The sequence below is a fragment of the Myzus persicae genome, unplaced genomic scaffold (assembly GCF_001856785.1).
Source record: "Myzus persicae strain clone G006 unplaced genomic scaffold, MPER_G0061.0, whole genome shotgun sequence".
Classification (NCBI taxonomy): domain Eukaryota; kingdom Metazoa; phylum Arthropoda; class Insecta; order Hemiptera; family Aphididae; genus Myzus; species Myzus persicae.
The window spans coordinates 531,368-559,193 of record NW_019103315.1 but is presented as its reverse complement, the minus strand read 5'-3'; the positions used below and the strand labels follow the sequence as shown (position 1 = coordinate 559,193).

Sequence of the window (27,826 nt, the reverse complement as noted above, 5' to 3'; positions counted from 1 at the left end):
ACAATAAAAAAAAAATACCGACGTTAAAAATATATTGTTTTTTTTCGACATTTTTCGTACTCTCATGCCGTGATACCATATGCATATTAATATTATGTACTACATCATGACAATTCATGTGTATACAGCTAGGGTGATTTACGAAGCATGATCACCCCATTTTTTTTATTTTATAATGAATTTATTCAAATACTGATTTGCGGAATTTTTAATAAGCTTGAACACCATATTTACCAAATTCTTAAGAATTTTCGTACCTCAGTTTTTTAGGGAGCATCCTGGAGCGACACAAACTTCCTGTTTAAAATGAAAACCCCCTTCATTTGAAATTTAAAGTATTTAGTGGACAATTTGTTGATAATTTTTAACTAGTAGCTTTTCAGTTATTAAAATGTTAAATGTTTATGCTAATAGTCCCTGAAAATTATTTTACAAAAATATAAAATAAACAATTTTAAATATTGTATCTAGATTCTAGACATCTAGTGTTTATTTTACTTGGACCATTTTTACAAATTATAAATGTTGATAGATTAATATTGATTACTGAAATGTTCAACTCTCCATATAGCCCCTATGTCTTTCAAAATCAACATCGTTGACTTATTATCCTTATTACTTATTACGGAAAGTTAATCAAACTAATCGTTCAAGTTTTGATTTTGATGCACTAAAATTTTCAGTAAAATTATACGCTAAATGATTTGCAGCAGAAAAGAAAAATTCTAACTTGCAGAAAAAAATATAAGTTTGCATTAATTACACAGAACACTTCTTAATAGTAGTACAAAAAATCTCAAGAATTTGAAAATCCAATGGTTAAGTATTTATATTTCAAAATTCCAAAACTCAGATTTTGAAAAACTGCATTTTATTGAAGAAACAAAAGAGGATGGTCATGATTGGTGAATCACCGTTTACAGGTACCTACTGCAGTGTTTTATATTATTGTAATATATTATCCATGGGGTATATCCATAGAGTAAATATTATATATATATTTATTGAAATATAATACTCGACGGTTATACCTAGGCACACGCCTCTGACATTACCAATATTGAGTACGGAGGAATAATATCAGGTACATATTTGCTAAGCATCCAAATGAAATGTTTGGAAACCGAGAATATTTGCACAGCATCCATCACACGCATGCCATACCTAACTATACCAACACATAAAGGTACCACATTTATTTTATACAAAGTCACGGTTAAAGATGATGAAATAATAGCCACGATGGCACCGTTAAATGGCACACTCGTGACATATCTGCCTCGTTCTCTTACAACCTACCTATACTGAGTGTGATGTATAGTGTGAGCACCCATCGCGTTCGTTTGTTGATCGTTGAGAGTGCATATTGTTATAGTGAGTATATCCTCAAAAGAAAAATATGGAACAGCTAGTGCGAGGCACGCCGCCAAGGAGAGTGGGCAAATAAAGGTCAGTGGCCCCGAACTGGCCCACTCGGTTTTATTTATAACGTTTTAGTGTATGGAGTCTTATTTATTACCCCAATGCTTATGTGAATAGGTACCAAATAGTTAAGTCGTTGAAAAAAATCTTATTTCTAATTAATTTTAATAAAAAAGTATTAGATTTTATTATATAAATGTATTCGTCAGCCGCAAATGAACCAAAAAATATTGGCTCAGTGATGGAAAAATTCCTGGCAAATGCAAACCTTTTACAAACAAATCCACGAGTGAAGGGTGATAGGGCGTGGTGTGTTTTAAAACTTTTCAAAGGGAACTATAATGTACTAGTCATACAACTGATACTTTTAATATTTAACTGTTATTAATATTACATTAATTTGCATCAACTCGGCTCGAGAAAATCAAATCAAGTCCCGCCGACGCAGATTCGCCTCTGTATCGTTATATTAAGTTTGAGTTTATAATGGCATACTTGTAAGTCTATCGCCACGTCTTAATGTCAACTAATGGTTTTATTCTTTAATTACAATTTCTTTTTGGTAACACACACACAGACACACTAATAATATTACCATCGGTCAGCGGACAGGTATACACGTTATAATGGTATGCAGGTAGCAGACATATAATTGTAATGAACGGGTGCTGAAAAGCCTTTTCACGTTGATGTGCGCAAGGGCTGGTTCGAAAAGCAGACAGGTAGGTACAAGTGGGAGATAGGTATTCATCATTTACTCCCTTTCTAAACCTCTTCACTCGGACGGACCACCGCAGCCACACACATATATATCATCATAATATTATTACACTGCACCGAATAAATGATTATGTTAAATCAGAGACCGGAATAATACATTAATACCTAATGAATTAACATTTCTCATTACTCCAAAAAGACTTTTGATCAAATTTTAATTGAAATTTATATTTTTATAAACGAATTCGGGGGATAGTTTTAAATTAAAAATTCTACTTAGACTACAGGGCTCTGCATAATATAAGCCTTGCATTACGACGAGTAACTGTTTTTTATACGATTTACTAGACAAGTACAGCCTTATATGTGTACCTAATATATGGTACTGAACAGTGAAGACGAGTATTCCAATGAATAATAATACAATATAGATAGGTATTTCCGTTACGCTGTCAACATAAGGAAATGGGGTGATCATTACTTCCCCAACACATCAGTAGGTACTATAAAATATTAAATTTATATCACTATATAACGAGGATAGAGACGAGATATTTGAAAAAAAGGGTATATCAAAGTTTACCTCTAGAGACAAGACTACAAGATCAATTTTCAAAAATATACTAGATACTTTGATTTTTTACCTTTAGTTACAAAATATAACATTATCTGCATATAATCCCTAGTTATGTTTTTGTGTTTTTTTTATAAGAAATTCAAAAATAATTTGTACTATACACATCGTTTCAAACTTGATTTATGATTTATTCTGTGAGACCGTCAATCAGCTATGGAAATAAAATAAGGTACTTACATTTAAAAACTTAATTGAAAAAGTTAGGTAATAGTTTTTGTTAAATTTCGAAAAAGCGTTTCTTCATTTTTCTCTAATATCCTAACACAAAAAAAATATGCAAGATATTTTAGATATACAACATCAAACTAAAAAATAAACTATCTAGATGGTAAAGATACAAGGTAAAATTAACAAATATCAAAAGAAACAAGATACAAGATACAAACGTATTTAAGGTAGGAACCTAACTCTTAGATACCAGTACATATTAGATACATTATTATACTGTATAATAATATAAAACGTATTCTTCACAATAAATCCTAAAAAAAATATTTTTATGATTATGATTTTTATTTTATACAAATCAGAGGATAAGAGGTTTTAAAAATTAATTAATTAAATTGAGTACAAAAATATTTATTATAGATAATGCATTTTAATAAACACAAATATTTCGTTATAAAAATGGTATATTTCTCAATTTAATTAATATTCCACATAATTAATATAGGTACATTACAAAAAAACCATAGTCATTTTGCATAAAAGCGACTTGAAATTTTAAATTATTATAACATGCACCAAATTAATAAATAATTACCTACAACACATTACCGATATAATAAAATAACGCTATTTTATTTTACCAAAACTTTAGACATTAAAAGAATTATATTAAGTTACTACTACACAACCAAAACATTGTGTTGGATGTCCGACTTAATGCATTATTAATGTAATTAGTACACCATGAGGCAGTGTATTTTTTTCTTTTCTTTTCCATTATGTAATTATATAATTTAAAAATTAACATCACATTTATGTAGGCAATAGACAAACAATTAAACTGATGCACATTAAATAACATATGATTCAAAATAAATCTATATTAACAATTTACCAATAATAAGCTCAATTCCATAATAGTTTTCAGTTATATTAAAATACGACTAGATAAAGTGAATGTGAAGAAGGTAAACTTTCGACAAATATTTTAAGTAAAATGTGTATCGAATATTATTAAGTTTCATAAAGGTGATGTACAACAATATAATAAGTTACTTATTTATTTAATTATTAGTTTATAGATTTCATGTATAGAGCAGAAGAGAAGATCATTGAAAATGTGTCATACTATTACATGTAATTTTAATATAAAATTGTGAAACTATTATGACACACTCTGTATATTCAAAGAAAACTTCAAAACAACAATAGCTTAGACTTATTTTCAAAACAATAAATTGTACAGAGACACCGAAGAAAGCATGCAAGAATAAAAAATAAAAACAATAATATCACAATTTTATTTTAAACAAGGAACTTGTGATTCGGAACACATAATCATAATATTATGATTATGTCGTATACTATAATTATATTAGTATGATCGTGAAAACACTAACATACGATACATAGAGTAGGCCAGTAAATGCTACAGCAATTATATTTGTTCCGCATCACACTGACGAGGAAAATTGCCCAAATAAAAATAAAATGTTGTGTATTTAAGGACAAAAAGTCCAAAAGCAAGAGGAACGTCCTATCCTATATCTATACCTAACGGCAAACACGTACATAAATTAGATATTTATATATATATAATATGTATGAGTTTAGTTCGAAACTCTTGTAATACTTTTTTTTTAAGTTTATACCCTAATTCATATTCGACCTGCGAACCGACCAAAAGTCTGTGACACTTATTTATACGTCAGCACGCAACACGACACGACTCAGAAGTTTTCACAAACAACAACCAAGGCCAGAGTTGTGTCGCTCTATCAGATCCGCGAGAAGGGGAGAGGAATAATATTATTAAAACGATACACGGCTCGGCAAGAAACATGGAAGATCGATACTCAGGGAATTCTTGTCTCGACATGACCGAACTTGCGTTGCCACGTCCTAGCCTAACATACACAGGGCGGTCTTGAACGGCTGGGGAAGGCGATGATCACGATCGCACGGCAGTGGTCATCATGGTGTTGCTACTGAAGACCATCACTCGTCGTCGTGCAATTGCCTCCGGTCGATGTCGTCATTGTCGCGCAGTGGTCAGCAATCGGTAACGTAGCCGGAACGCAAGATGACAGCACCTGTTGAATGGTCTGGCCGTCGAACGTGAGTAAGGCGACCGGTGGATCGATGGCCTGAGCATAAGCCACGTCACCCTGCGTGTCCAATATCCGATAGTACTGTTCTTCGTTCAGACCTTCGTCAGCCGGGCTCAAGCCCAAGTCTCGCATGGCCTGCGTCATGTACTCGGAATTGTTCTAAGTCAGAGAAAGACAATAAAAAAGTTTTAAAAAATATTATTAATGAGAGACGGGAACATGACCATCAGTGTAGCTAGATAGCCTATTCAAAACGCCGTGTTGTGGTGTTTTTTTTTTTTAAAAAAATAAAATTATTGAAATGCATAGAAAAAACCGCGTTTTATGAGGTAATGGAAAATTGGACCCAGTGCTGATAGTACAACCACCGAAACGAAAAAAATAGTAAACTGAAGCACTTAATCCCCAAATTTGTCACACACACCACCAATAACCAGTCGTTATGAAGGGACAGCGCTTTTGGATTCGTTCATGCTAACGCTCCGTATGAAATATAATATATAACCATTAATCCGACTGGGGTCCCGCTCACTCTGTACAATATACACGCACGTTTATATTATTGCATATCATTACACTCGTTGTAATCCGCATCGGCTCAATCGATCGGTATATAAAACAGTATTCACCAGGCTTACTTTTATGGGCCGTTTGATGGCTATTATGCTGCCCGGTTCGATTGGATTGTCCAGCTGTATGTCGGTGGCCGTTAATTCGAAACCATCTGTATCTGAAACACACATAAATGCAAATAACGATGACGATAATTATTAATAAAATAACACATTAGCCAGCGCACACGGGTTCAAGTGTTCGTGTGTTCTCGCTTCGGACTGAGGCCAAATTCAAAACTACACTGTCTACTTGTGCCTTTGCACTGCTACAAGTGTGCACGTTCAAGCATACTTGACGATTGTTATTTCTTTGCGCACTCGATTAACTGAAAATTGAATAGCACATGTCCTCCCTTTTCACTACCAGGCGTTGTCGATAGTATCACTTAAGCTCGGGAACACGATTGATAATAATTAATAATATGGCAACGTCAATGCTTGCAGTGATTTATAAATTTAGATTGCAGTCAATGAGACTTCAGAAATACACTGACACGTTTACAAGCATACAGAACAATACGGACCGGTCTGACATATTATTTTTCCACAAAATAGGTTTATTTTGGTCGAATTTTTATCAAAGAGGTATTTTTTTAGAAAATACTAAACGATAAGGACGTGGGCGAACCATTCAAAAGCACATTATCAATCTATCATGGCGCTTCTAATTAAATTTTCCGAGGATAATAAAGGAAATAATTAAATACAATTTAGGGCAATATTGTCAAAAGCACAATAAATAATGCGACATGAAAAAATTAATAAAGACCCAGGGACACAAAAATAAAAATCTAAAAGGGAGTCTCTATTATCCGCTTTAGGAGTTTGATAATTTTTTTACTACATTATAAATTAGTGGACAATTTATTCATAAAATATTCCTTATTTAATTTGATTAAAGTAATAACATTTTTAAGTACATGTCATGTTTTTACAACTTCCTATGGTTATTTAAGTTAGTTATCGTGGTCCAATCATAATTTTGAATAATTTAGATTCAAAAAACTAAAGACAAGGTTTGTAAAAAAATTTTCATATTTGTTTTTTCTTGTGGCTGGTACAGCCCGCTAAGTTATAACCCTCGAAAACCCGTTTTGTCTTGTTTTTTTATTTTTCAGGAATATAATTAAGTATAATGTTTAATTTTAACGACTTTTTATACTGGACACAAATAATTTAGTTAGTGCATAGCCACATGTGTACGTGATATGGATGCTGCACACATTTCATTCCTCGAGGTACCAAAATACCCATGTAATTAATTCAGTTAAATGATAATTTAATTGCTGAACACTGATATAACACGTTGGGGTCAGAGCAAAAGTTTGCTAAACGTAAGTATAGAGTATTATAGATATACAAATTGGAGTCTAATGACTTTTAAAAATAATACCATTATGCCTTAGACATTGATGTTGTAAACACTGTTAAAGTATTACTATTGATAAATGTTTATATAATTCTTATGTATTAATACATAAATTTTGAATAGTACAAATTTACAATAGGGAAATTACGCATTTCAGTGGTGAGTATTCAATGATGAGATCGATAAACGCACACTAGTTTAACATAACAGATTGTACTGGAAATCTTAAACAGGTAAAGGGAAAAAAGAAGAAAAGTTGGTAACTGTTCTGCTGTACAGTTGTAGAAGTAGAGTGCAACTCGTCATTAACAAACTATTCAGTTACTGTAATGGAGGTGACCAAATTCAAAACGATTTTGAGGTCTGTCAATCTATTATCACATACATGTATTGATATTAATTATTAAAGTAACTGATTTTATTAGGAATTAGGTATAAACTATATATGTGATTTAATAGCAGTTATAACATACAATTAATCTAAATGTTTTGAAAATTTAACCATGTACCTATATGAAATACAATTATACGTAAAGGTTTCAATCACTAAAAATATTTTTTAATAAGGTACAGCAACATAGCTAAAATCATTATTTTGCATTTAAATATTGAATCCCGTTCAAATTTATCTTACAATGGCTATACAATTTTTTTTTATGGATTTGAATTTTTTATTATTCATACAAAATGCAGTTCAAAATACTTAAACTATTTTGAAGATATTTATACCACAAACATTAAGGTTAGGACTATATTGTTATTAGAAAAAGCCAAGAACAGTATACCATAAAATGTTATAACTTATAACCATATGAGTAAAAATTAATAATAAATGAATCTAGGCGTTTGAATACTATTGTTAATACAGACCCTCTGTCTTCGCTTGTATCGTTTAATTATTAAATAAGATGATATAATATAATGTAAATATTTTGTATTACCAAATACCAATTGTTAACTGTACAACGTAAAACAAATAAATATTGAGTAAATCTACAAAGGTTTACACTATCGTACTATTATATAAATGTAAAAAATAGACTATTGTGTAAATTAAAAATATACTTACCGGTAAACTGAATGTTAACTGTTTGGGGGGGTTGCTCTGTTTTTTTTACTTTATGTCCGAGCTTTTTCGATGGCTGGGGTTCTTGTAAGGACGGAGGCAACAAATGGTAGTGATGTGCCCGTTGGTGTCTTAAAAGTTTATTTTTTAACACGTACTGTTTGTAACACCACTGGCAACTGTGCGCCTGAGACGACGCAGTGGCGACAGTGCTACTATCCATTTGACTGGGTGGATCGTCATCAATGGTAACCGTCTGAACACACCAATAATTAATTGATCAATTAACAAATATAATGTTCATCAATTGGTAACAATTAAACGTTTTTCTAAGAATACTGTATCATTATTTTTACTACTTACTTTATCAGTCGGTTTTTCGGGGAGTTCGCAATCCGGGTGATTTTTAAGTATGTGCGATTTCCGCTTAGCGTTAGTCTTGTATATCTGAAGCAAATTTAAATATTGTTATAACAATTAATTAATCCCCCTATCACGGAAATAGATTATGATGTGTCATATGATTACTTTATCACAGTACAAACACATGTACATTTTGGCTTTAGGTACGACTGGTTGGTTGAGTGAAGGCACGGAATCAAGATTTATCTCAGGATGTCTCAGTACCAAATGATTTACGTAAACGCCTCTTCTTTTGAAACCCACCAAACATTTATCACATCTAAATTCTGAACTTTCGTACTCCAACATTGATTTCGTTGTTTTCTAAAAAAAAAAAATAATTAGTTCATTCAATATAGGCACATAAAGTGTATCGAAATGTATACAATATGAAATATTTAAAATAGCATATTATATATTTAAAATAACCACGAATACTACAGTAATTAAATTCATTATTAGTCTGAAGCCTGGAGTTTTTATACATATAGTTTTATCAACTAAATTATAAATTGAATAAAATATAACATATTTCAGAAATGTAATATGTTTAATGTTTTGATCGTTGCATAAGATAGGTAGGTATTCAAATAAATTATTATCATTTACTAATAATATATATTACTACCAATTGAATTTGTTGTGCTTTTCTCTCCGCCCTGGCTTCTAATTTTAATTGAGTTTTCGATGGCTTTTTCTTGGAATAATGAACTTTATTCATATGTATCTTAAGTTTGTCTTTCCTCTTGTACTGTTTACCACACATAGTGCATAAAAAATCCCTTTGATCCGAATGACTGCGAATTAAATAAACGTCAAATTTATAAAATGTATATACCAACGATTGAGCACTAAATCATTTGTATATGCTCGTATAGAACTCTATAGATTTCGCACACAGAAATGCTCACAATAAATACCTGAGCATATGTAAGTTGAGATTGAAACGACTATTAAACGAACTATTGCAATATTCGCAACCAAACTCAATGCCGTGATGCCGGGCTCGGATGTGCTTTCTGATCAATTTATAAGTATTGAATTGCTGGGTAAAAAAAAAACAATAACAAAACAATTTATAATCAATCATCGAAGTACAATCGCGTACATCTACTCAATTGATGATAATAAAATAGTAGGCATAATAATATAATCACGTGCATTGCACTGCCTCCCCCTCTTAAAATTTGAAAAAAAACCAGTAATTAGCATGCATTAGAGTGAATTTTCACGACTATTTTTGGATTTTGAGAAGCCCTTAGTTACGAGTTATTTATTAAATCATGTCATGGTGAAGTAACATTATTAAATCAACCAAGAGTAAAGCAATAATATTTTTTTTTAATTTTTACCAACAATTTGTATGCCATTGGCATGAATTTCTGTGATATTTGTTGTAACGTTATATCGATTTATATCATCAACAACTCACATTTCTTACTAAGGGATGCACTGGACATTACTAATATTTGATTTATTCTACATTAGCATTGTAAGCAAAAGATAATAATATATATATATATGTACATTATACGATTCAACTTTTTATTATTATTATTATTAGATGCCTTACATATTTATCATTTATTTCAAAATTTGTAAATACAACAATGTACTAACGTGATCATAAGATGCATAATAGTCGTACAGTATAGACAAATACTCAAATTATATTATAAAATAATAAGTAATTTTATAACAGACCTAGGTCTTATTTTGATGATTTAAACTATTTTTTTTAATTATCATATTATACTCATTTTCAAGTTATTCGACCGTAAAAACTGAGAGAAACATCTTAAGGTCACCTATTATTGACCATTTTTACATGTACCCAAAACAATTTCAGATAATACTAAATTAACTAAGAAACTGAACTTGATTTATTTATTTCCAAATTATTTCCTAGTAAAAAAGGTAAGCTGTTGATAAGACAATTCGATATAACGATACACCCAACGCCATGCAAAATCATGCCAATGCCCAATGGTGGGCTTAATTTTGGTAAAAAGAGAATTATAAAAGTGATTAATTAAATAACACAAGTGAGCTAAAGTACCGTTATACAAGCTCTCCCTTGTACTATTTAATAAATAAATCGTAAATAAGGGTAATGCAGAATCTAAAAATAATCGATTCATATTCGTGCTAATAAGTAGCATAGATGGTTTTTTTAAGTTAAATTGAGAGAGAGGAGCCCCCCTCCTGCCCTCGATGTAATATAAGTAAAATAATCGTACGAGTGGGCACATCGGGCAATAGAAGATGTTGTTCACTGCGTGTGAATATACGTGTCCCTTTAATGATTTCAAATCGACAAACGTCAAACGACACATGGGGCAGTCGTAAATTACACCCTCTGAAATGAATATAAAATATTATTACACAGTTAGTTTCATACTTTTGTGCGAACAATAACATCCATTTCGCCGATAATAGATAGTGCAAAACATTACAGGATGCTATATAAGCACTATAAGCATGCATTCTTGTTCTAAGAAGTCAACGGTTAAAACAAAAATCTACAAAAAATGTATTTTTTAAACGTACTCTCACGGTTAATATACATAACAATGAATGTAAGTATAACCTTCTATCTCTATATATATGATAACAGTTAAATCGATGAACTAATAATATTGTGTTTTGTGTTGATTGCCACACAACTGCACCTATCTCGCATAATATGACATATTTAGTTCTATAAAGTCATTATAATTACGCGGGTTTCCAGAAATCACATAGTTTCATCAGCAAGACAACTCTAGTTCCTCGAATACTAAAGCGTTAGAACTTTGTCAACACACGGAGATTCAGAAAAGATATTATAATCCTAGTACCTATATTACTTTATTCCGTTCAAACCGTAAATTCACAAGTATGATGATTGTATTTAAAAAAAAAAACTAAAATAATAATGACTATTATATACATTAAAATATATAACAATTAACCATAATATGTGTGGTGTTGTATAACCATATTGCCATATTGTAGTTGAATTTTAAGGGGTCATATAGGTACTGGTAATCAACGTTTATTGCATCAATGATGAAATTATATGGGCTAATTAAACAATATAAAACTTCTTAATACTAATAATAATAACGAAAAAACAATCTATAAAAATATGCTTAAATATTGTACCAACCAAAATGGGTGCGCACGTGACATGTTAAAACGACAGTGTTCAAAAAACGCTTATCGCACATGTTACATTTGTAAGGCTTGAGTTCATTTTCCTTGTGTTTTGTTTGATGAGCCTAAACAGAGAAAACTTAAATATAAGATAATAGTAAAAAATGGCAGACAAAAAGGAATAAATTAAATTGTAAACAAAAATTGCATTAATTATTCAAATATACAAACAATTTTATGGAAACAAATCAATTTCCTATTTAATTGTCCAAGGGTTGACGCTTACTGTTTATGTGTAATACAACTTAGGAGCTAGTAGGTACTTGTATCGTTAAAAGAACATACAGAATTTATTAGACTTTTCAATTTGTAAATATAAAGTAGACAATTTTTTTGCTGTTGTATTAGCCACATTAATCGTTTCCAACAAAACACTTGAACATGTATTATTATTTAAATATAATTCATGCAACAACTAACCCTTAGATGTATGGCATTCCTGTATCTCCTCTCACACTGATAACAGTTGTAAAAGGTACCACCTAGGCCCATTCTGTTATCCGTGAAACTGTGCACGTAAACGTGTTTAATTAGTTCTTCGGTTTGATGAAACTCCTAAAAAAATAACAATAACAATATAAAAAGTTTGGTGAAAAAAATTTAGAGCAATTTAGTACTAGACAAACATTAACAGCTACTGCTAAAAAAATTTGGTGTTAACCACAACATTTTGGCTCAAGTTATTTACGGATTTTCTAAAATTTAGGTTAAAGACGACTCCTGACTTAATAAAAATTATCTATACCTACCATTCCACTAAATCTCAAAATATATGTCATAACCTATACATCAAATAAAATAATAAAATAAAAATATCTAATACTTACAGTATTGCATTCCGGACAACTGGTATCGGTTAATGTTACTTGTTCGACATCAAACTCGTCTTCGTGCAATTTGATGTGTATTAAAATTGTTTCACGTTTTGAAAATTTCAAATCACAGGACATACACAGCCAAATATGTCTAATTATAAAACAAGGGCAAACTATTAATAATTTTAATTTAAAAATATGGGCAAAGTGGATAAACCTCTGATGTACATTAGATGTCGTGCGGGTCTCTGTAATGGATGTGTTAGATATAAAATCATTGTATACGAAAAATGATTCTGAGCGAAGACGGTCTGTCATCCCACAATACTGAGTATATTTTATGATATTATTACTATAAAGTAATTTTCATTTACTATACGTATTACATTAGGCTGAATTAATATTTTCCGAAAACATTATATTTGAAAATGTGTGTATAAAATATAATAATATCCCTATTTTAAAATTTTAAAACGCCCATAAATAGATCTGATTTGATCCAAATTTCAACTTAAAAAATGCTTGTATTTCAACATAATAAGAAAATAGTTCGATGAGAAATCGTTAGTTTACTTATAAATATCTATTATTGCAAAAATTTAAATTAAAAAAGCTCATAAAAGTACTGGTAGTTTTTTTCTTTTGATCCCCCTCAAAGTAAAAATTGGATTTACTTTTGTACCATAAAAGATATAGAAGTTAGAGATCGAAGCATTTTTAGTACTAACAGACAAAAATACTAAGTATAAAAATAAACATCATCATAACATTAATGCATTTGTCACTTAACTCAGAACACAAAACCACTGTATATATTATGTAAATACCACAATCATTATGACTTACTTAATGTTATTGTTCGATCTTAATTTCATTCTATAGGCGTTTTTAGAGTTATTCTGAGAATTGACGCAAAGATTACACTGTCCATTATTTTTACCAAATCGATTGGATAATTTTCTTTTAAATGTCATATGCTTGCAAGTTGTTGGTATTGTTCTCATCTAAGAAAACAATCAACAATTTTAAGTAAAACTATTTAAGTGGATCCGTTAACCACATACCATTTTTCCTTTGCTCGATAAATTATTTCTAAAATGTTCAGACGGTCTGTTCAACTCTTGTGATATTTTCAGTGATTTAAACGTTTTTCGTGCAAGAGGAGGCGAAATATCATGATTGATAACTAAACAAAATTTTTATTTTATTTAATACTATTTTTACATTTTACATTTTTCAAAATTCATTATTGACGCTTAAAAATTTTAATTACGATAATATCGTATAATGTATCATAATAATAATATAATAATATCATATTATGATTAATATTAGTATTGAATAATCTTTGACCCATATTTAAATGTCAATTTCTAAAATGTGTAAGTACCTATCATTAAATATGATGAATCAAAATTTATTACGGGAAATAGTTATTATTATTAATGTTCTTTCCCTCACGTCATAAGTACTACTGTTGGGTAGACGGGTAGTTCCTTAAACCCATGTAAATTCAAGTAAAAAAACACATTAACAACGCATATATGCTTATTTTAAATTACCCTTACAGATTGTATATTTTCCAAATAAATGTTTTAAAAAAAATGTTCTTTAAAATGTGTTTGCTTCAGAATATAAAATTTAAATATGAGTTTCCATAAAAAAAAATTAAAAAATTTTTTTTTCAAAATGTCTTAGTGACAGTCGACAGTACAATATTTCAAATTATATAAAAGCAATTGATTAAAAATTAAAATACACAATAATTAGCAAAAATAAATTTATCAAAATTAAAATTTTTTCCCCCGCAGCTCCGTAATATCCAAGCAAGTTAAGCAGAAAAGACCATAAATATGGAGATCGAGTGGAGTATAAAATAGAATATACATAACACAACATTATAGAAGCTATGAGCTGGACGTTTCAAATTCAAACCGCGAACCAAATTCTAAATTATTTATGATTTATTGAGGTACCTACGTTACTTTATTGTAAATAAACATTTTAAAATTTAGTCATCTGATCTAAATGAAAATAATAAAATATATGAATTACATAAACTAGCATACTTTTTTAATTTTTAAGAATACGGTGCGGATAGAGTATTCTTTGAATTTAAAAAAAAAGTTCTGGTCGGGTTCTGTTCTAAAATATTAGGAATTGAACCATCAATTCTGTTGATGGCTACCTATGCGTAGATAGTAGAAAATTATATACATTAACTACTAATATACTGTTAGGTCACTCCCCGATATACGCCACTTAAATTATGGGCGCCTAATTATGAATTATTACTAGGCAGTCAAAAATTATAACGTTATTATAAAACGTACGAGAAAATTATAGACTCAAAATCTGACATTGATGTGTACATTTCACGAAACGTTATAAAGTACCTATGGACTGTATATTTAAAAACAGAATTAACGCTGCGAAATATGAATGAGGAGTATACGCGATCATCAAAATATTAAATATCGTTCGGCCGCGTGTATCGTGTCTGCGCAGTGTATAAACGTACAACCATACAATCAAAATGGTAGGCAGGTACAATAGGTACATATTATATGAGATATGATATTATACAATAATAAATAAATCAGCCAATGTGTTTGAGCCAAACACAAGCTACGACTTTTATTAGTACATAAATATAAGTGCCTATGTGTGTATTATTCGATTTCTACGTTTATCTCAATTATACGTCTTATTATACTGTGTTTGCTAACACCGGGTTTTCACATTGAAATCATTTCCAAATTTATAACACCCATCGTGTTTTTTTACCGTGGTATTATGATAATAAATCAGTAAATTTCTATCTCTCTATAATTTATCAACACTTTTTACTTCGATGTGACAGAACAAATTATTGTACAGGGAGAATTAATTTCACGATATCGTGAGTACAGTGTACTTTCTCCATTAAAATGTACATGCACAAATGACGAATTTCATCGGAATCGAGAAACACACTTACAACAAATCGTTTTCATTACATCGGTTGATACTCGAAGAACAATGTTTATAATACGTGGTCAAATAGGAAAGACGTTGAATATAACTTATAAGTTAAGGATATGTTAAATGATGATGATCCCTTACAGAGCAAACGTCTTAAAAACATTAATAACAAGTCAGTGAAAAAGGCCGATCAAAACCCTGGTATCCAAAATCCTATACCTACTTCGAATTAATATTATAAGCATTTTCTTATAAAAATCCGATTAGGTGAACTATAAATAAATGTAGATGCACGAGCACAAGAAAACTATTTTCGTAATTTTTGTTTTAAGCAAATTTTGATATTGTTCCCACAGCATATTAAACAAAACAAATAGTCATAAAAAATACTGGATGGATTAAGACTTAAGACAAACAAATAGTGGTTATAACAAATTTCAGATTGGTTTTCATTAAATCTTGGCAAGTTGACTACAAATGCAGTGCCCATACAAAGTTGTTGAAATAATTGTTCATTAGTTTCAATTAACGATATTGAAATTATTACAAGTTGTTCCAGTTCGTATTGAATAAACGACATAAAAAACTAGAGATTTTTAAAACTTGGAAAGATATGAAGGTAACATAAACAATTAAAAAACAATCTTTTAAGTACTTACAAACTAAAGTCTTTAACTTTCAAGAGGAAATTAGTCCTACATGGAGAGGGGGATACAAGCAATGTTACTGATGGTACAGATCTAAGAAAATTTAAACACGCACATTTGAAAAACCTACAAACAAATTGGATGTTATGCACTAATTTCATCTATACTTGAAATTATGAACTAATTTCATCTTAACTTCAGACTGTCGACTGTGCAACTATAACGTCTATAAGAGCACTGTTCCGATCACTATCAAACGGTAAAAACTGGTTTTATAGTTACCATTCAAATCACGATACAAAATATACGTTTGACCATAATAATTTGTATTAATATTAATATAAAACTATGCATCTTGCCCTCACACAATTTAACCTAAATTAAATAAAGTATAAATATGTAATACTATATATTTTACTGTAATAGATAATATAATATTCGTATGGTTTGTAATTAAATTTTAAGTTTCTAAAAAATAATAATTATGTCTCGACTTTAGGATAAATACACATTGTTATACTGCACTATATCAAAATACGAAATTATACGTATGCGTAGGTATTTTATAGATATTAAAATAATAATTATTATTACAATTAACGCCAATATGATAATACTAAAATAGTAATATCTACTTATTGAATACATGATTATTGGAATGCAATTTAAAATCTGGATAGATCATCAAGACAGTTTTGCTCAACGAAAACGTGTTTCACAGGTTAAACCACTGTGTATATAATAATTTTAATATTATATATTTATATATACAATAAACAGAACCTCTAAATTTGTGCCTCTGACACGATAGTTCAAAAGGAATGTGCTGCATTAACGTTTTTAGCTAGACAGACTTGCTCGTGTGCGAGGACACAGTAGCCAGTCCCTATGTATGTGGCAGAGTATCCACAACATGCAGACTGTAAAGTCTTCAGTAAATTTGATTAAAATATGTAATAAGCTCAAGTTAAACCAATAAAGAATTAATCATGAAGCTTTCTATTAAAATATCATAGTATGTATGGTAAAATCTGGTATCCATACTACAATAGCATAGAAAAAAGGATGGTCACCTAATAATATAGTTATTATTCCACAGCTTATTCTTATATATTATATCATAAATGTTTATACATAACTGAATCATGAACATGAAGTTGGCCCAACCTCTGACATGATAACTGCACCAAACTTTTAAAATATTTTGCAACCAACATAAAAAATTAGCAATTTTATATTTTCACCGTAACTACTATATCAAGTACCAATATTGGTAAAGCCAAATCACCTAAACGTATAAACTTCAACCTTTTTTCATAATTCTACAACTAATTTGCAATTTGTTTAGTCTTTGTGAAAAAAATTCCAACCTTGTAGTTAAGTGGCTTTTCTAGAATTTTCCCCATCAACTTAAAATTTCGGTTGAAACATTTAGGTGAATTTGACCCTACCAATTTTGGTATAGCAATTACCGAGAAATTATAATTTTGCAATTTTTTTTTTTGTACTGAGAAATAAGTTGCATATTTACTCCAACAACACACTACATAGAACTTATCGCAAATACATTTTTTTTTTGGTATACAGCACCAATAGATTATTTATAACCGCGGTAATGTGCTGATGGTTCTAAAATAAAAAAATAAAAATAAAAATAAAAAAAAAAACCACAGTAATGTAATATAAATGCAATAATATAAAATAATAAATTACAGTAAAAGATTAATAATGAATTTCAAATAAATAATAGCATATGATTGTATGATTGTACGCCTATACCTACCTAATGTATGAGTGTAAAAAATCAATAAATAGGTAATACGTTAAAATTATAATAAACTCAATGAAAACTCATTGAAACATATAAGATTATGGCAAGTGTAACGTAAAAATCAAAATTTAACACATATAAATATGAACACTGAAAATATTATCTACTGTATATTACATCAAAGTAATTGATAAATAAGATTTATCCTACTACAACTTTTTTTATTACCTACACACGACGGTGAGGGAGTGGTGTTAATGAAAAAAAGAAATCTGAAGTAGATTTAGACCAAACAAGATATTATATTAAGTTCCGAACGTATGGATAGTAAGCACGATCGCAGTTTTCATCGAGCACGATGATAATCAAATCAAAATAAGAAAAAAATCGATTGAAATCAAAATTTCAAACGACACTATTTTAGAAATTTTCTTAAAACAATTTTAATTCATTTTTTTTCAATATTTATATCAAATCGAGGAGTATATTGATTCACAATGATTTCACACAGGTTTTTTTTTTCTGAAAACATAACATTTAAATAACATCAACTTCAATGATGTTTATGCAATACATTGCAAATGTGTTTTTTTTATGTCGTTAATCTTATTTGGTAATTTTGGAGCATGTTGCCTGAATATATCATATATTCATCTAATTTATGTAGAATATGGTAAATTTAGGTTCAATAAAGAGTACTTTGTTATTGAGTGAGTAGATATAATTATGGTCAATGGATTTCTGAGATTTAAATTAAAGAGCGAATCAATACATACAAAAAACGATTATGACCGGCGATCATCTACTAGCTTAAATATAGTTGTAATAGGGTATTTTATAATAATATATTTATACATAACTATCACTGAGTAATTTTTTTTTCTATTCAAAAGTAAGTTGATCTAATTTTCGCAAAAACACAACCTATATATTGTACCATATAACTTTAATATTATAATATTATATAATTGATTATTGTAATCAACACTTATAATTCAATAACTTTTAGAATATTCATGATGAGGTTCATGGTACAAATATATTAAGATTAGTCCAAATATTTTGGAAATTTTATCATGTATGGAAAATTATGATTTGAGTAATAGTAGAATGTTTCAATTTTTTACAATGAACATTTTTTGAATTAAAACTTATAAATTAATTATTTTAATTATTTTTTTGGTTCTTGTAGCTTTTCTGAGTTCTGTTGCTAAATAATATAACCTTTATTTATTTTCATCCTCAGTTTACCCAAACGATACCAGTATACCACTCGGTTCTTATAATTTATTATAATATGGCATGAATTTAATAACTATCTGTTTGTAATATAAATCAAGTAATAGCTATATACGTATTATACCTACCGGTTACCGCAAGTATATTTAAGATTAAATGCGTAATGCAAATTGTAACGATTATTATATATTCATTGCATTTTTACATGGGCTTTAATATCTTTTTTAAAGCTTTAAGCTCGGACCTTTCCTTCTACGCTTGACTTAGCTAATACACAAACAATTATTATTCACCCGTGTGTAAGCCTATCATCAATATCGAGCATCTTTCGAGTCCATAACTTACAGGTACGGAGTAAGCACTCGATAATATTTTCTACTACACGACCCCGATTTGTCATCCCCTTGTTGAATATTATCTCGTTTGATGTAGATAGGTTTTACCTTACATAAAACCATTGAATACGTGAATGATATATTTATATATATAAGAAGAAGAAACCCATTGATAACGAATTGAAAATATCACGTTTTTATACAAAGACATAGAACTATTGAAATTAATTTTTTCATTAAATCTTAATATGAATTTCAATATTCGTCATCAAGCGACTAAAATTAAACATTTTACCTGTATTTATTGATATCCAACCGAATTTCAGAACATGTACACGATCCACCTAAGTGCAATCGTATAGCACTATAATATGATTCAGCGTATTGTGTAATTAAATCGGAATAAAGTATAAACTGTTAAAATTAAAATATAATTTCTTTCTTTTTTTTTATTGGCCTTAGCTTCACTATGGCCATTAACATTTTGTCGTGAGGTAACAGTTGGTTTAAAAACACGTGAGTGTGTGGGGAGGATTCGTCATAAAAAACCCCGGCCATTTGAGAGTCCATACGAGAGTTAGTGATACCGGACAATGCCTCGACCGCAGCGCACATAGTGACTGCAGCCAATCACCGAGCCACACTAGGCCTCAAAAAACACTATTTTATTTACGTTGGTAATCAGCTGTTGTGAGTACTATAAGTACCCGTAAATCGATATAAAGTAAAAACAATAATTAATTACTATAATGTATCTACAATAAAAGTTATCGATCGGTTATAATAATAATTTACTGACCTGCAGGCAGTAATACATGTAAGCCTCGTTTATGTGCATAAAATGTACTGTATCCGACGAGTAACTCTTCTCGTTGGTAAATCGCTCTTGTAGTTGTAAAATAAAGATAATCCCCGATTTGGTCAACAATCATGTTCTGTTCGTGTTTCGTTTTTGCTGGTCGCACAAAACACATCCAATTGGATTTATCTAAATTAAAAACATAAAAATACAAAGTTGCAATTAAATAAATTGAACTTGGAGTTTATTTCGATTAATACGGTATATAGTATACGTTTTATAATTGTACAAGTACAACGAGTAGCTCGGAAACTTGATTTTATATTATATACGTCTTCTTCAATTTAAAATACTTGTATACATCTAAATACACCTAAAAGATGAAACTGATTGTCAGACATGCACAGATCAAACAACAAGCTAGGTCTATAATCTTGACATTTTGCACAGTGGTTTCTTATCAGAGACAAGCACTAAGTAGAGATTTTCAAAATTCAACTTCAAAGATATTGATAAAATATGTTTAGGTTCATATTTTTGTCACAAGTTACCCTGGAACTACTTATCTAATCGTTAAGCGACAATACTAAAGTAAATAAAAATGTATCGAGAACAATACGAAGGAGGCTACTTAAAAATTCCAACACCTCAGAACGTGGTGATTCATTTAACGCATAAAACATTAATACTATTCCAGAAAACTCTAACGGTTTTGAAAATATTTCTTTTACATAACTTAGAGACGGTACAAAGCAACATTGTTGGAAACAATTATATTTTTCACTATTTTTTATCATTAACAATGAGTAAGTTGTTTACCTACTCTTTTGGATGACAATATACATTTTTAATTCATTTTTTTTGAAGCAGAATATTATTTATGAATATAATTTATGATCGGTTTATAAAAATGAATGTATTGAAGTACTCAAAAAACTATTTTGATTTTAGTATATAGGGATTGTATACATGGCTTCAAAAAAAAAAAAAAAATATGATAAAAAATATTGAAAAATAGTTTTTTTGGAAAATTCAGTCTTAAGTGACTTAAAATTACATAACAGACATTTTTTTCAAAAACGTTAACGATTTATAGTGATTTACAATCTTGTAAGACAGTAAGGATATAACTATCTTATTAATCACCAAGGAATCATCAACCATGTACGCGGCCACATGGTGCCATCGAGAATTTTCTAGAAATAATGGACACTTCGACAACATGACATTACATTCATAACATTCCTCAAACGCAATTTTTTAAATTAAAATAAATATAATTCGGAATGTACCACAAAATTAATACTTGAAAGTAATTTATTTAGGTGTATAGTAGACACATATATGTAGTACCTAATTAAATCTTTTCATGTTAATTAAAAAATATATAAATCTAAGCATAAATAAATAGATCTACAAACTTTAATACCGGATACGATTTCGTATATTTTTTATTCAGGACACAAACATATAGTGATCTTTCAAAATCTAATTATGGTTTTAAAAAATTATTATTAATATTATTCTGAACACCTGGATACTGGTTCGATATTAAGTACTGGTATTCAACGAATACTGAAAATTAGTAGTCATTAAAAAATACTTTAAACAAGAACAAACTACACTTTAAATTCACATGGTGTAGATAGCATCCAAAAAATTTCAAAATCTTGTTTATCCTCTCGTTCATAATTACTCTCTTACTAATATACTCCCTATAGCCATAGCGTTTTCCCCTACATAGAATTTTATATTCAACTCTTTAAATACTTAATGGAAATCTATAATGCAACTAATGAAATATTCACATAAATTATTTTCAAAAAATAATTAGCTCAGATGTTTGAGAAACATAAACGCAACTTCATTTTTTTTTTCCAATTAAGGGAGCCAATAAATACTGTAAATTATAATAATTATGGCTCTGTAATACATCAACAATTCTTCAAGATGATATTTCAAAAACAAAATTTTTAAATAAATTATTAACGGGAACAACACCCTAAAACTCATCTTGTATAGAAGCTATTCAGAATAAAAAACAACTTATATTAAAACTAATCTACACTTTTGATAGAATATAAGACACTAAAAATTATTTTGCCGACAATAATAAAACCCGTTAGGGTGATAAAAAAAGAAACAGCGGTAACCGATAGAGTTGCACTTTGAAACATACACACAGACTAGTACTATATAATATAAATATCTAGTATATTATAATGGTAAATTATACAAGCCAAAACTTGTTCCGGTTAGGTCAGATCTTACTAAAACTACTATAATAATTTGTACGCAGTATCCACTATTCGCGATCATATGCTTCTATTTTCTTTTCATAACATAATACACTTGGATGGCATGACAGACTTTTTATTTATCCAATAGTTGCCAGACTTATTTTTACGCTCGTTCGAGGATTGTAATCGCGGTGTAAAATTATAGTGGAATCGTTCTTTTAATTTATTATTTACTTTCTCTCGACGAAGACAACGCACTGCACACGCACTGCGATAAATGGACAATATTATAATTATTCAGTTTACCTACGAGCAGTGGTGGAGTTTTTTACAAGGCGACTGCTTCGTCTAAAAGTAGGGGTGGGTACCCCAATGATTCCAGGCTCCAAGACGGCTAGACTAGTTTATAATTTATACTCGCCTCGCATAGTTGCATATGATCTACGTTTAAAATGTGTGAAAAATAAGTGTAAAATGTGAAAAAATTGGTGTGTAGGTAGGTACTTATTTAAGGTTAGGCGAAATGTATAGGAAAAAAGTTTACACCACCACCGCCTACGAGTAGGAAAGTTACAACAACCACGAGCTTGGGGCTATAGTAAAAAGTAAACGAGGAAAAAAAAATTAATCCAAGCAATCTGATCACAATTAAACCAAGAGATTGACGCTATAAACACGTAGGTAAACGTTTATCCGCCAGTACAGTTAATAATTATTATTAGCGGCGCATGCAATCCGAATGATTATCGGGAAACGCCTCCTAACACGTGATAATTGTAAAAAAAATACCAGCTTTTAAAATAAAGACACGTATCGGAATGAAAATTCGCACCAGTGAAGTTCACGTTGGGTAATATTAATTTAATCCAAATAATTTTCATATTATATCGTGAATTTTAGGTGGTATGTAACGGATATATTTTTGTACAAAGGTACTGTAGGATAAATATACCATCATGCTCACTCTCATTTTTAAATTTAATAAATTAATTTAAATTCTGATTCTGTAATTTATAATTGAAGACTGTATCTTTGAATTTTGAGGTTTTTTTATACTGTCAACTTTGTATATCAACTTCTGTTTTTCAAATGAAAGTTATAAATATGTTTATACTAAGAATAATAGTCCTTACACACGGCTTTACAAAAATAGATTTATATAGATTTAAATGAATGAATATAGATTAATAGAAATGACTAAAAGTTTAAAAATTTTAAATATCTATAAAGCCCTCGTAAACCCACTATCATAAAGAATAAACCTACTATTCGTAATATCTACCCAAGCCTAAGCAACTCAAAAACTACAGTAATTTTTATTCTGATAGTCGAAATGGTCAGAAAAATGATTCACTAAATAATTTACAGTAGAAAACCGAGGTTGTTATTTGAAAACAGTGTGAATCTTCAAAGGAAACTATTCTTAAGAAGTATAGAAAATCTAAAGAATTTAAAAAATATATAATCTTTAAGTAAGTACAAATAATTTTAAATGACTGCATCATTGATGCAGAAATGCTTTGTAAATCACCCTGTATAGTTCGTTCACAAAACTGATGTGTTAGTGTTACGGTGAGGTTATTATTGAATAACTGCAATACTAGAGATTTATTTTCATCGCCTGCCAATGTCAAAACCAACCGATGTTAGGTAATACTGTCAATTTCCCCTATAAACCGGATCCACTGAAAATAATGGGCCGTAAAATAAATATTAATGGATTTACAGTTTTGACTTCTGATGCAGTTAATAACTGTACGTAACTGTAGTTCAAATCAAGTTAATAAACGACTTTAATTTTTAAAGACATACAAGAAATATAGATAGGTATAAACAAACTATTAGTAGTTCCAATGAGACAATGGTTACATTGATAAGCAGGTCTTACACTTTTGCAGTAAATAAGGAAATTGTACAAGTATTCATGGAAACCAATTAATGTTGAAAATGTGTGGGAATTTACAAATTTCCCTTGAAATTACATTTTCATAAAACAATATTGCGCTATAGGCCATTTTTAGGGAAGGCACGACTGATATAATTGCGTTAAATAAGAGCCATTGATTATTAAATTTTAAAATAATAATAATATGTAAAAATAATACTGATTATATTTAAAACAATCTAAAGTACTTAACTAAAATAAAATAACAGTATACAATAATGAACACTTATTTTCTATAGATGCATTATTTTAATTAGTTAATTTTCGTAAATATCTATTATAATATTGAATATTACACTTATTACATTATATCATAATAAAAAATGAGTATTAATATTGAAAGACCTAAAATCTAGTGAGGTTACAGTATTTTCCTCAAACTACTTTAAAAAAATAAAAATTGTTTCCCGTTATTATTCAACCATAAACAAAATTCTTATATTTAAAAGTATTTTAACCTCTGATATTTTGTAGAATGCAGTCTAAGTAATCACTGGTTGTAACTGGTATAATCGTTGAACAAAATAATAAATATAATATAAATATATAGGATGAATCACACCAGCATACCAACTACAATTTATCCTTTAATAACAAGTTTATTATGATTCAGATTGTTGGAATATTTGGAAATATACATGAGGACTATAATATTTTCAATTATTTATATTATCATACTATTTATGTGTCCTGTAGGGATACAAACTTTTAATTTCAAATGATAGTTAATATGTTTCGGAGAATTGTTGATTCATATGACTTTTATGAAGATAACGATGTGTCTACCAAAGTTAAAATTCGAACGAGCAGTTTTTTAGTTCTTTAAATTTAGATATTAAGAATAATATTATATCCACGATAATAAGTTAAGATAATATGAAAACTATGATGATCGGAAAATTGGGGTAATTAATATTAATTTATCAATATTTTATAATTATTAAAAATAAATCCTAGTACAATAAATGGTAAATACTAGATTTAATATTGCAAATTGTTTGCCAAACATTTCTGGCACATATTTCCATGGAATTATGGTTATAAATATCTCTAAATAATATATAAAATCTTTCAATTTTAATTTTCCAAAAAAATATAACAAAAATGTCTTACTTATGGAATGTTTTAAAAATCATTATTACACAGTCATGTACATAAAAAAGAACAAAAAAAAATGAAGAAGTAAAATATAAATGCATCAGTCATATAAATCACTTTTACCCACCTCCCAATTATACTTGTTTAAACTTGAAAAAGTTTATACATAGAAAGATCGATATAGTCCAAAACTACTGAGTGTCAAGATTTCGTACCTAGGTAGTGAAAATATGTGAAAGTACTATAGATTTTAAACGAATCACCCAGTACCAATTTTATCATAAATCATATTGTTACGTTGGACGATGCTTGCGGAGACAGAACGATCCCGTTAACGTTCTACGTAGGTATAAACGAATGAAAATATACAAACAGCGATTTTTATTATTATTATAATTACATTTTTTTCCGGTCCATTGATACTTGACCGTAACAAAATTGATCTATGATCTTGTCGCAGCCCTGTGTATGAGTGTATTATTTATATTTGTACAGCTGAGTCGACACACTAACCTATCCACAAACCTGTGTTTATCATTCGAATAATCAAAATAATATTTACCCCGATACACGAAATACTTCAATAACATAAATGCGTCATTTTGGTTTACACATCGTATAATACTCGACACTAATAAATTGTAGTGCAATTTTAAGAGAAATTCAATGTATTCTATATATTTTATTATCCTGATATTTTTTGTTTTAATACATTTTCAATAGCTAATTTAAAAATGTATTAGACAATTCTATACTAATTAAGGATCAAATACCTACTTGATATTATATACATTTTGTATATTTGATTATACTAAGTATAGTGGTGGGCAGTTTCTATTTTTCACAATACTTAAGTAAAAATGTTTCTATATTTTTAAAATAGTTATCCACGGAATTAATGAAATTGAAATAAAGAGAAAATGCAAAAGTAATACAATTATACTTGATTTCTCGTAGCAAAACACCATTTTCAAATTAACGAGTTTGACTGTTCGTACAAACGCGTGTAAGCAGGTAGCACACTTTCCTCCACTAAAAGCAAAGACGTTTTAATGTATACATTTGTCTAGATGCAATATTGTACATACATTTCCATATTAATTTACTTATTCAAATAAATTTGTCTTTAACGTTTAATTATAATTCAGCAAATCGTTTGTTTACTTTTAACAGAAAGAAATCGTTTTAAATAACATAATATATTTTAATTTCTATGCATTTTATCTATCGAACAATTCTAAGTATTTAGTTTCTGGTTTCTGACATCCATACAACAATACAAGTGAAAGTTACGGAACTGTTGTGTCAACCACGCTAACTATTAAAAATAGGTAATGTTTTATTTTGCAGCACTGAACTTGACCGCAAGAGAAAGTGTCACTACCTACTACCTACCTACGGTGTTTTTTTTTTTTTGTAAACTATAATTGGACTAATACTGATACTAAAACTCGAAAAATATTCGTTCTTTTCAATTTATCATATTATATTATTCAATATATTTCTATAAAAACAAAATCGACTCTCGATTTCCAAATGGAGATTAATTTGTGATTGTTTCGAAAAGCAACAAAACTTCCAAATATAATTCGCCTCCAGTAGCTTCCAAACTATTCTGATGGCATTACCGTTCTTATTGGACATCGATATTTTGTTTATGTATCATCGTTAAATCGTAACAGGCAATCAGTTATCACTGGTATTATATTTTTTAAACTATTTTATTATTTCCGCATATTTCACATTTACTGATATTTTGTACCACACCACGATCACATAGCAAAGAATCAGAACTATGAAATAATAAATTCAGTAAAATCGTAATGTAGATTACACCTACATCATGCAGTATGAAAAATTATTATATGCGTAGTAAGTATTCAGTGGATCAACAGTGTTTTCTGCTTATTTTAAACTGTAGGTACAACTGTTATGAAACTGAAATTGACTAAAATGAATAACGCTAGACTATTTTGAGACAAAACTACGTCTACAGATATAGTATAGTAGGTTATTTTTTTTAAGTGTCTCATCGTCCAGTTATCCATCGATAATGAAGCTTTTACGAAAGACATTATTAAAGTATCACATGAATACATTATATACGATAATATGAACTTTATATCTTTACTTAAGATTATTCAACTAACAAATAAGTAGTAGAGTTGGTTACGAAAAAAAAATATAAAGGGCTGAGACAAATTTTATTTCACGTTTACTATTAACAAGAACCTGAGAAAACTCCAGTTCTAGAAAGTTCGTTTAT

The 27,826-nt window shown here is 29.2% G+C and overlaps 1 protein-coding gene across 2 annotated transcripts in view; it reads right to left on the bottom strand.

Annotated features, from left to right (window-relative positions):
* Window positions 1–4,749: 4,749 nt before the first annotated feature.
* The window catches only part of LOC111034264 (PR domain zinc finger protein 10-like), a 58,536-nt gene continuing 35,459 nt past the window's right edge, over window positions 4,750–27,826 (bottom strand). Inside the window, exons 8-21 of one of the 2 annotated variants that reach the window (XM_022315393.1) lie at window positions 20,278–20,466; window positions 13,587–13,708; window positions 13,369–13,526; window positions 12,535–12,673; window positions 12,128–12,262; window positions 11,661–11,772; window positions 10,750–10,868; window positions 9,430–9,554; window positions 9,138–9,306; window positions 8,636–8,833; window positions 8,471–8,554; window positions 8,111–8,363; window positions 5,688–5,788; window positions 4,750–5,217 (exon numbers count right to left, since the gene is read on the bottom strand). In XM_022315393.1, coding sequence (XP_022171085.1) covers window positions 4,933–5,217; window positions 5,688–5,788; window positions 8,111–8,363; window positions 8,471–8,554; window positions 8,636–8,833; window positions 9,138–9,306; window positions 9,430–9,554; window positions 10,750–10,868; window positions 11,661–11,772; window positions 12,128–12,262; window positions 12,535–12,673; window positions 13,369–13,526; window positions 13,587–13,708; window positions 20,278–20,466 — 2,189 coding nt within the window. In that variant the 3' untranslated portion in view covers window positions 4,750–4,932. The remainder of the gene's footprint in view (window positions 5,218–5,687; window positions 5,789–8,110; window positions 8,364–8,470; window positions 8,555–8,635; window positions 8,834–9,137; window positions 9,307–9,429; window positions 9,555–10,749; window positions 10,869–11,660; window positions 11,773–12,127; window positions 12,263–12,534; window positions 12,674–13,368; window positions 13,527–13,586; window positions 13,709–20,277; window positions 20,467–27,826) is intronic. The other variant, XM_022315394.1, reaches the window with a different exon arrangement.